This window comes from Lathamus discolor, chromosome 1 (assembly GCF_037157495.1).
Source record: "Lathamus discolor isolate bLatDis1 chromosome 1, bLatDis1.hap1, whole genome shotgun sequence".
NCBI lineage: Eukaryota > Metazoa > Chordata > Aves > Psittaciformes > Psittacidae > Lathamus > Lathamus discolor.
In genome coordinates, this window is record NC_088884.1 from 136,148,462 (window position 1) to 136,160,428 (window position 11,967).

At 40.3% G+C, this 11,967-nt stretch overlaps 1 protein-coding gene across 1 annotated transcript; it reads right to left on the reverse strand.

The window, feature by feature from the left end:
* Positions 1-1,455: 1,455 nt before the first annotated feature.
* EXOC1L (exocyst complex component 1 like) lies at positions 1,456-7,761 on the reverse strand. The gene is made up of 3 exons (XM_065665267.1): positions 7,641-7,761; positions 3,764-3,894; positions 1,456-1,891 (listed from the first exon to the last, which is right to left on the reverse strand). The coding sequence occupies exons 1-3, from the start codon at positions 7,759-7,761 to the stop codon at positions 1,628-1,630; spliced, it is 516 nt and encodes a 171-aa protein (XP_065521339.1). The 3' UTR covers positions 1,456-1,627.
* Positions 7,762-11,967: the final 4,206 nt, after the last annotated feature.

An 11,967-nucleotide genomic window follows, 5' to 3' on the forward strand; every position in this document is an offset into this window, starting at 1 on the left:
GGCCTTTCCTATATACAAGCAATAGGATAACATTTAAAAATTAAAGTAAAAAGCTGTACATTTTATACAGTTTTTCAAATATATTCTCAATTACTTGAGATTATTTCAAATTTGAATCCATTTATGCAAATGTTTTCAAAGGAGGGAGTTAATGTGAAAAACAACAGTGAAATACAAGTCACAGTACCCTTGTGCACCTGTCCCATTTTACGGGTGGCAGGTACTCAGCAAGGACATTAACCAGCTTGAGACTTCCTAGGAGCTATTTACATCAGTCAGCTTTAGGTGCGTAGCTGGTTTACTCCACAGCTAGCCTTCCTATTCTTTTTGCTGCCAAAAGGGAAATCAAATTTTCTCCTGCAGTATGTTCTAACCAGAAGCTTCTCTGAATGGCCTTCTGGGTTGGCATTTCTTTATTGAATATGCAAAGAGCAGCCAACTAGTTTAGCTGACTGACTCTCAGCAGTATATTTGTGCTTCTTACTGTCAAAATCGCTCCTCTTCAGCTCTTGCTCTATACAGCTTTAATTCATCCTGTTTCTACTATGATATACTGTCACAAGTCCAGTCCTCATTTTTTGTTAAGGGTGAGACATTCCAAACCACTCAGTAGGCTCCATCTCATGTTAAATGTAACTCTTAAGTACTAACACACATTTATGCAGTGCAGCGAATATGCTAACACATAGCTAGAAGCTGGACAAAATTACTCTCAATTTTATGAGTTTTTAAAAGTCTATCGCTTGCCTACAAAGTAATTGTAGTAGTCAACAACTACTGTTTACCTAGTATTTTGTTAACTCTTTGTCCAGGGGTAGAGACATAACAATTTCTGTTCCCTAACCAGGCCTGTTCATATACATAAGCAATAAAGTACAGGAAAGATGTTACTGATTCAAAAGAAAAGAAGTTTTGAAAGGTCTGACAAATAAAGCAATTCTCCTTAAGAACATCCCCTTTCTGTTTCTAAGACAGTATCATAAGTAATGGGAAGACCAAAGGGAGTACTTAATGTTGAGGGAAAATAATGTAAGTGCACAGGTGAGAAGTTGGTCCCATGGTACCTGAATGCAAAACTGCAATTCATCAGAGTGAGGGTTTGATTCTTGTATTGATGCAGGTGTGATCCCTTTAACAGAGTTCTATATTTATATCTTACATATATATTTATATTTATATTCCATTTGAAAATGGAAATGTGCATCATTCTTATACAGAACTAATTTAGTTGCTTTCTTGTATCTACTTCCACAATATAAATTAACTGTTGATGCTCTTAAATGCTTTAAAAATATTTCCAACTATTAATGAAAGGTAGTTTATACCTCTATGAACATATGAGAAAATGCTGAATTCTACTTACATAGGCAATCACCACTGACTATGAGAATTACTGGTTCTGTGTTGAAAGCCTCGTATATCTGTAAGTATTTGCCAGAGCGAGGCCCTCCTAATATATATAAATGAATGGTCAATCATTTATGTAAAAAGTATGTTCCAGTTGTTACTTATATGTTAAATTAAAAAGCAGATACTGCAGATCAATTCCTATCTTTTTGATCAGATGATTTATGAAATGCTGGTCAGTGAAAGTCAACCAGTTGCCTTAATGTTAGAAAATGCATCTTTAGGACAAAGGACACAGGGAGAGACACAAAAGGTTGGAAGCATAGAAGCATATCCTCATAAGTACCAGGCAATCCCTATTGTTGGATGACCAGATTGAATCATCATTTAGGTAGGTGTCATCAAAGTTCACAATCTTCAAGTCCTTCTTAAGGTAAATTTCATTGAGTTTGTTCAGCGTTCGAGCAAAGGTATATTTAGATGCACAACTATATGCTTCCAGGTTGTAGACTTTGTGGAAGTGCATATCAAAATATGGATTATCCTAAAGAAATGGAGACAGAATGAAATTATTACATGCTTTACAGGTGTTAGAATGGCAATCTGTTGTTCTCTGCCCAGCTACCTTGAGGGCTTTTTCTCCTTTTGATTTTCTCCATTTGAAAAGGACTTTGCCTACTTGTCCTATTGATACTAAAGGATCATTTAAAATCTCATGGAGTAGCAATTTATAATTAGCTCCAATACTTTGCCATTAGGAGTTTTGCCTGAGTAGAACTTTCGGAGTTTGGCCAAGCAGTATGCTGCACTTTATTTGGATTATAAAATCTTGTTTTGAAATGAACCAATTTGTCATGTTGCCTAAAACACACTATATGAAAAGCACTTGCCTTGGACTATAACAACATCTGCCTGTCAGAAGAAGAATATTGATTGCCCTTCCTGCCTAAATAGTAATTCTCTGTCCTTTCTGGCTCTTTGGCACAATTAATTCTAGCAGCAGCTCACTTCTGTTAAAATCTATGGATATGAAAAACTATTATGAATATTTATAGCAGAGTTAATCACTGCATAATTATGAGTTTGAGGTTCATTTATGCTTTTCTTTAACTAGAAATGAGACAGATTTTGATCATACCAGTTGAGGGAGGCTGATTCATCTCTGAAGGATATTTTAGCCCAACACTTCAGAGAAAAGCTAAAGTAAATATGTGCAAGCAAGTGATAAGGAAACCCTCTGGCTGCCTTGGCTGGGGAAAGGATGGCAACATATCCAGAAGCAAGATGGGATGTGAAGTATTATTAGTTTTGGCTTCCCCCCCAGCCTTGGCTTAAACTACAAAGAGCTCACAGGATGCAGGGATACTCTGAAGCTGAGCTCACCTCCTCCATCTCCCAGGTTCCTAGTTTTAGGCTTGAGGGTGATGTGCATATTGTGCATAGGACAGAATGAGAACAACCACAGTTTGTCATTTTCCTTGGAACAAGGCTCTGAAACCTCTCTTGGGGGCTCTTGATTTCTCTTTCACTAGCATCATATAACCGAACTTCTATTTTATGCTTGTTTGAAAGCACTTTGAAAGGGAAAAAGGTAAATTTTTTTTTTCCTGGGCTACATTTATTATGCATGGAAAACCATTAAAATGACTTCTCATACATGCAGTAAGATATTCTACTCAGCGTATTCTTCTCTCTTTTGTAAAATAGGATTTAATTCTACTTTTGGTGTTGTTCTGTAATGTACTACTGCATCCCCATTTTTCCTTTCTGAACTTGTATCTGAGAGATGAGGACTATTTTAGCAGTAAGATCAGCCCCATCTAGCCAAAGCAGTTTCATATTTACACACACAAATATACAAATATTTAATTGATCCAAGTATTGTGAGATTAAGCTATGTGAAAGAGGCACCGTTTCGTGCACTGCTACACAAAACAGTGCACTTTCATGGTGTTGAGTTTGTCACACAGAGAACAGATCCATACAAGCAAATGATAGGATAATAATCTTCATAAAAATACTTAACAAAGCTTTGTTCAAGCACACATTAAAACCTATGGGATTAACTCCAATTTACACTGGGAGCTGCAAGTGGAGAACTTTTATTCCCAGTTATGATGAACAAATTAGAAAACACCCAGCTTCTCCCTCCCTCAGATCTCAACTGGAAATATCAAGAAGATTACAACAAACAAGAAAATCTCTCCTTCCGCTTTCCCCACAACAGTGCAAATGCAATGTGGAGCCTCTCACTGGCAATAAAGCTGAAATTCTGTTAAGGTTTGATTTATTTTGGTTTATACATAACTTTCTTTTTCATATAATGCCTTTTAATTGCATTTTAATATTGTATCCCAAATTGCAACACAAGAAAAGTATACACTATTATATGTATTTAATAATACATAACACTTACAGTGTCTGCTTCTTTTCCATCAATCATCTCCAGATCTTTCAAAAACCATTTTTCAAGTATTTCATATTTCTCCTCTCGATCCACTCGCAAGTGTTTAACCATACATATTTCTACTTCTTCACTTTTAGTCACTGAAAGAAAAAAATAGTTTAGATATGCAAGCAAGTACTTCCCAAAAGTTCTGGTAAGAAAAGACTTAATCAAGCTATATTTTAGATAATAACTTAAATGATGATGTACAGGGCTGCATAGGGTTAATCTGGATTTAGTAGTTTTATTTTGCCCAAGTAGTAGAAAAAGCAACACTTTCTCAGTCTGTGAAACCTGTCAGCTTTTAGTAGATTCAGGATTTACCTTGCTCATCATAGAATCATAGAATGAATCATAGAATGGCTTGGGTTGGAATGGTCCTTAAGATCATCTGGTTCCAACCCCGCTGCCATGCGTAGAGATGTCTCACCCTAGACCATGTTGCCCAAGGCTCTGTCCAACCTGGCCTTGAACACTGCCAGGGATGGAGCATTTACCACTTCTTTGGGCAACCTGCTCCAGTGCCTCACCATCCCCACAATAAAGAACTTCTCCTTATATCTAACCTGAACTTCCCCTGTTTAAAGCCATTACCCCTTGTCCTATCACTATAGTCTCTGATGAAGAGTCTCTGTGAAGAGAGAATATTGTCTGTGCAAAAGCCTTTCATCTGAATTCACAAGCAGCACAATGACAGCCTAATTCTGGCCCTGGATCAGTAAGGATAATCCAATTCTACTTACTCCAAGGGCAATCTTTTGGGATGCTGGACTCAAACAAAAAAATTGTAGACCTGCTACCAGGGCTCTGTATTTACATGACTTGTGCTATACTTTTCATTCTATGGATGAAGTTCTCTTACTTTTTTGAAAAAGCCATTACTTTTTCAAAGCAAAATTTTCATTTCCCTATAAAATATGTAAGTAGGCAATTTAAGAAAAACAACATCAAAAACATTTCTTAAAGCTTTGAGTTGTCCAGTGTTATCTTTGCAGAATTCACTATTTTCTGACTTAGGCATGACATGAGAGTAAAAAGAGCACAACGACACTCTTTGGAAGAGCTGGAAGTCAAAACACAGAGCTTGCACCAGTTACTAAGAAGGAGCAAAACGGCTACTGGTAAACCCAGGACAGCAATAACTACCATTATTGATTGATTACACTGAGTACTGTGTAAGAGACCGGATTTCCGTAATACATGGTAATGAGAGTGAAAAACATTGGAGCCTGAACAATCTCCTGCACATCCAGTATGATGGCTGGAGGGCAGGCCACTTCCCCCCAGCCATCCAGTAGCTTAAAGTAAAGGCAAGATGTCACCTATGTCTAGCAGGATCATTTCAACATCATAGCACGAGGGTACAGATACAGGAGCAAAATTCTTCTATTTCCAAATACTTCCTGAATTTTTTGAAAAACTACTGTGAAACGTAACTAATTTTATATTATTCCTGTTAAAACATCTCTTACCTGTTTATAAGAAAGTTGTTATTAAATAAAGACAAACAAAAATACATGTTTGAGATATGCCTTCTTCCCATTGCAAAGAAAAACGGCGGAAAATATATTAATTTATTATAATTTCTCTCAGCCTATAGCTTCCCTGCCTGGGAAATACAAATCATTGTCACTTTTTCTCCTGGTCCTATCAGACATAGCTGCTCAATGATTTTTAACCTGAGGATCACCACTGTGTTGTCTTCTGTGGAGAAGTTGCAGTGGTTTCTATTGGCAAGCAAATCTAGTAGGGTAACATTAGAAAGCTGCCTTCATAGTTTTAGTTTCTACCATTTTGTTTGCTTGCTTGTGAAGGAATATGTTGTCTCCCTCAGAGTCAAAGCAAAAGGAAGCAAGCACAAGCCCAAGAGCCCCCACTCCTGCTGGAAATATAAGGGCATGTCCTAGTGGCCCCCAGGTCCCACACGCTGCTACTTCTCTACCCCTCGGCCAGCAGCAGATATTGTATGACAGAAGGACAGAGCACAGATGTGTTAGCAGCAGTGAAACTAGGAGTGTGTTCTGCCCAGTAGTGAAACTTGGGTGGACTATTTTGTTGCAACAGCAACAAAATGTTCCTTACTTTCCCTGCATTTTACATATTGCTTGTTCTTCACTCAGTTAATAGAATTAAAGACAATGTAATTTTTTTCATATAGAACATAAGCTGAGATCAGCTGATTCAGTTCTATTAAACTCTTTTTGGGGGGAGGGCTGGGAAAGGTATTGCAATGCCTTCATAGAGCACCAACATTCCTTAAGGTCTTCCATGGACTGAACACCTTTTTCAGAGTCTGTGTTGAAGAACATGAAGTTAACCCCATCATTCTTCTCAGGCACACCAATAGAGGGTTGAGAAAATCCCAGAATGTGGTTGCATTTCCGCTTTAAATTCTTCCAGTGTTTATAAAAGCATTTAAAGAAAGCCTTCATGATAGAACTGGGACTTGCTATTGTGAAAAGGAAGGGATACAGGCTTGGACAAAAATAATCTTGCACAAAGATACGATTGTTCAATTATCCATGGGAAGATTCTGTTGCAACATAGATTTCAAAAGGCACAGACTTCTAATTTTGCCTGTAGTTTGACTGCTTTTCTAATTTTATTTTTTTTTTTTGTATGGTAATTTGAACTCAACAGGCATAGTCTAAGGTTGCATTGCAGGGATAAGATTTTAGATAATGTGTTTTGCTCCTACAGAATCACAGCAGACTGCAGCAGCTAGCTGGCAGCCAGATGCAACCCATCTTTCAGAATCAAATTTCCACTCTACTCACCACTTACTTGACTATGCCTGAATGTATTAAGAGAGTTTGATACAGGAGACATCCCACTCTTAATACTCTATAGAAATATTCCTTCATGTTTCAGAGACTTCCAGTCAGTTATCTGATTAAGAGCTTTCTTTAATGATTTGTTCTCTTCTACCTTAGTAAGAGTTCTTTAGTAAAGTTTTTAAAGGTACGTAATGTTATTTCTCCTCTTTGGATGCTCGATAATAGTGAAATGGCTATCTACCCTATGCAACTAAATATGCTTCTACCAGATAGTCTTAAAAACTATATAGGTTGGTGTTTCTGTACATTTAGAAGCTTTATGACATTCAGGAACCAATTTCTAACAGTTCTAAAACACAAAGCCTATTAAAATTACATGTGCGCAGGGAACATGGCTTGCTCAGAATTTCCAGTAATCTGTGAAACAATTTAAACATTCTGAAGACTTCAGACGTTTAGAAAGATAATGATAACAGAATACAGTTGACATCATCCCATATTGGATGTTAACCCAATCTATGTCTCAAATGCATAGGTTATTTCTCTCTGTTATATATATTTTGAACCTGAAGAGGAAACAGACTGGAAAGAAGCATTTTGCATCAATCTACCTACTTAGGGATGAGAGCATCTCTCTTTTGTAGCATCTTTCAGTGTTGTGAAGTAAAAACAAATAAGTTTTTCTAAAACTTTGTTCTAAAAACGCTTTGAAAGAGATAAAGTAGACAGATAAGTTTATCACAGCAATCTTGTTTCCCTCACAGGTCGTGCCAATTACTAATTCAGATGTGTATTTATTTAAACCACGAGTCTAATTTATTGTTCCCGGAGTAACTGGGACAATGTGTGGGACATTAGACCAAGACAAGGAATGGTGCAGAAGCTCTAGAAGTCACAAATGTTTCCCGCAATGTTAATGTATGGTTATGATTTCTTACGGAAAGCCTAATCAGAACTATAGGAACGGCTTGCTCGTGTAGCAGCAGACCGGGCATCCCCTCACAACCCGCACCGCTGCCGCTGCCCCCTCCCGTCGCAAACCCGCTGGTTCGCCCCCGCCACCCCGGTACCTGCGGCGCACAGGTAGCAGCGCCCGGCTCCCGCGCCCTCCACCTCGATGAACTCCTGCAGCCGCCGCCGCCGGGGCCCGAACAGTCTCTTCGCCAGGTCCTCCTTCACCAGCGAGGACATCGCTGCCCTTTCCTCTTCCCTTCCCGATGTAGCGGCTCAGCGGCGGGTACCGGCCCCCCGCGCCCTGCAGCCGCCGACCCGCACCGGGCGCCAGCGGGGCACCGCGGCGGAGGCTGTCCCCGGCCCGCGCGGGGCCCCCGGCCGCAGGGGAGGCATCGCCAGCTGCCGCCCCGGCGGGTCCACTCGCTCCCTCCCTGCCAGCCTCTCCGCCGCCGGGACAGCCGCCGTTAAGGCTCGGGTCGCCGGCGCGGGGGAAGGCAGGGCGGCGGATCTCCCCGCCCCACGCGTGTCCGCCCGCCTCCCCGTGCAGGAGGGGCAACCCGCACAGGGGGACGGAGCGGCCACGGCTGCCCCGTCGGTACCGGGACCGCGGGGGGACTGAGGGAGGGGTTCTGCCACGGGAGGTGCTGCCGTTGCGGCTGGGCCAGGTCCCTGCTGAGCGGGGAGAACGAGCAAGGGAACAATAGCACTGAAGGCGGTTTGCCGAGAAAACAGTTGACAATTAGTGCAGTTCTTTTCATCACTAAGTAAAAGAGTGAATAGAGTTTATAATAGGCATTAGGCAGCCGTATGGTGGTTGCTGTTGTTAACTACACTAACAGCTTTATGGCTATTAATAGTGTTAAGTGGAAAATTACTTTATGCCACGCCTTATAAACAGCAAATAAACTCACCTCCACACAGCAGGAGCCCTCAGAGAGACAATGTGGCCAGGGGACCAGAGGAAATCACCATCCTCAGCATGTCGATATATGAGAGGGGCCTTTTACAGCAGACATTAGGATATTTGCAGAAACTTTGGTTGCTCCTGCCACTCTGCAAGTGTGTGTGCCTTTTCCTTTTGGACTAATTTCTGACTGCTTATAGCAGTTGGATGTTCTCTTCTAATTCGTCTGCTCCACCTTATGACGTCTAAACACCCCTATTGAGTTTTTCATTCTTACAGTCTTGATGTAAATTAGAGAGGAATCTAACCTTAGAATGAAATTGAGTGCTGAAGTGAAGATTTAGAAGAGGTAAAAATCTGAGGATCTCAAACACCAAATTGTTTTGGGGTTTTGCTTTACAATATTATTAGACTAATTTAGTGCCATAGGTCTACATGGTGCTTTTGCTTTTGTGAAGCAAAATCGAATCAAGTAGAATGATGTTGATAGAATTAGGGAGGGTAGTCCTCTATGGTACTGGGGACACTATCGAGATGACTAGGAAAGTGATTGAAAAGAAACCGGAGCGGTTTGGCTTATTCTGCTTTGTTTTGGTCTCCAGTGTTTGGAAACACAGTTGTAATCCTGCTTTGGGAAAGTGAAGTTACTCTAAATTCCAGGTTTTGGATATATTTCACTAAGGACAAATTTCTTCTCTTACCTTCAAAGGCTTATTTTAGGAAACATGCATGATACTTACGTCCAAACTGAGACAACTGCGCTAAGAGCAAGCCTTGGTACGAATACCTTCCACTGGAGAGCTGAGGCTCAGGGATGCCCACACGCCTGCCCACAACCTTAGTGACCTGCCAACGCCTTCAATATGAGACTGATGCACAAAGTGGCTTGCAGGTCACAGTCCCTCTTTTACTGGCAACCTTTAGCAGAATTGTCAAGGCCCATGCCCCAGACTTCGATTTGTCACCACCACTGTTAACAGTGTCATGGTTGGAGGTTTCAGTGCCAGAGTCCTCATGAGGGAGCTGATTCTGACTCAGCCAGTTCGTAGCTCATATTGCATCAGAAAAAGACCTTCAGCTCAGTTTTTCCCTTGTGAAAGATTTGGCTGGTACTGGAGAAACTGCCTATGTGGTGAGCGAAGCATCACTGATGTCTTGGAAGGGATGGAGCTGAGACAAGAGTGGTGCGTAGCTCTGGTCTTTCTTGGGTTAGATTTCTATTTTTCATAGTTTGACCAAACTATAAGTCATCCTGCTTCAGGTTTCACAAGAGAGAGTTTTGATTTATTAATACTCCTAGACTTTTTGTCTTTTTTTTATATATTCTTGCATATGAATACTGCGCCACTCTGGGCAGCAGTACATGGCTAGTAGAAATCTGTATATTGACAGAACTTTACACTGAAACCCATGTCTGGGCTTTAGTTGGGACTTTAGGGCAGTGTAGCTGCTCTCTGAGCAGGAGTGGTGAATGTTCCACTGCTCCTCTATCTCCTACCTTCTGTCCATGCCTACTTAGATATGGAAAGAGCGTAGCCTGCGCACTGCCATGAGCACCTGTTGTACATGCTGAATGCTGGATAACTGGGAGGCTCGTGGCAAACACATTCATAAATATCTGTGTAATATGTCCCAAACCATGTACTCTTAAAGCACAGACACAGATACATTACATTTTTCATGTCTGGAAATCTTGAAAAAGGGGCAAAAGTTTTTGATAATTTGTATAATAATTTTAAAATTTCTAAACATTTAAATATTAAATATTTCTACTTGTTAGATGCAGCTATCAAAAAAACCCCAAGAAAACAAACCCCAAAACCTCAAAACCCCCAAACCCCTCAAAACCAAAACCCTGCTCTGCAGACTTTGGCAAAAGATGCCTCTGGATTAATTTCTGAGCTGTTGTGTATGCAGACTTGCTCAGAGGATCCTATTCTGTGATGGAACTGTTTTCTTCATCCCACCTCTCAAATCAAATTATATTTCAAAAAGTATTATATAGATTAAATTACTTGTGCAATATCCTTTAATGCATTCTCAAATGCTACATTAAACAACCACTCTAAGTATATATGTGGAAAGGTACTATGGTAATTTTAACATTGAATGTTTTAATGAGAAAGAGAAAATCATCATTGGTTATTGCTCTTGATTGTTTTGATTCTTTATTCACCCATTCACTCTGTTAGAAAGCATCAGGACAGTTTTGTTGCAGCTGGTATCAGGATAACCAGGATACCTGTTGTATTTTGGATAATGGCCATAAACTTTTTTTTCCATGTCTGCCCTATTCTTCATAGTCTTCTTCCTTACGAGGTTTTGGTGGGGAGAAATAAACATTCCACTTTGGAGATGACTCAAAAAGTAATTTTCTTCTTCTATTACTTTACTATTTTTCTGACTTGGGTGGACTGGAAATAAGGCTTTATTGGAAATTGTCAAGAACTGGAACAGGCTGCCCAGGGAAGTGGTGGAGTCACCATCCCTGGAGATATTTGAGAGACCTGTAAATGTGGCATTCAGGAATATGGCTTAGCAGTGGATTTATAAGTGTTAACTTAACAGTTGGATTGGATGATCTTAAATGTATTTTCCAACCAAAATCATTCTAAGATTATATGATTCTTTTTGCTGGCATTATTATTGCTGAACAGAAAAAGGAGCAGTTTCCTAGAACCAGAGTGGATGTTTTGAGCAGTGCAATTGCAGATCCACCTTAGCTGTGATACTGTAAGCCCAAATCCTAACATTTCAAAACTGAATGCCCACAGTTGGGCAGTTGTCCAGACAGCAAGGACACACTGTGGACTGGGATCAACTTCCTATTCTAGCATCCAGCAGCCCGGCCAACTACCCGTCCCTACCTCAGCTATTCCTGCCCATGGATGTGGGCTGTATAGACATAAACCAGAACAAACTAACCTCCTGGCTACCAGGGCCACAAACAAATTTAAATCCAAATTTAACTAGGATTTACCTGTAAATGTCCACATAGGTGAGTTACAGATGATTGTGAAAGTTGCACAACCCCTAATTCAGGCTCACAACAGTCTAGAAAGGAAGATCAAAGGTCTACAACATGAACTAGTCACCAGGTGAGTGTCTTAGACTTTTCTTCTAAATATTAGTTACTTTTTCATACCTTGTCTTTTCTCTGCAAACTTTTCACATGTCCAAATACAGTTTTCCTTGCTGTGCCCAGGACAGTAACTTTAAGAGATGTAGTAGAAGGTCCTAAAAGGATAAATCTCTCTAATCCTTATTGTTACTCAGTCACACTGTTCTGGTAAAAATCAATTTGCCAGCTTTAGAAGCAATATTTATGATAGGTCCCTATACTCCTTTGGATCTGCTAATGTGCATTAGTATATACATGTACCTGATTACCTGGGGCTTGATCCAAACCCCATTAAGTCAGTAACAGAATTTCCTTTGATTCTGGTGGGCTTCAGAGTAGTCATTACTGTCACAGTAAAATGGTCTCCATGTTTAGGTGGGACTTCACTGTGTTCTACATGTTGAAGCCCTCCAGAAGA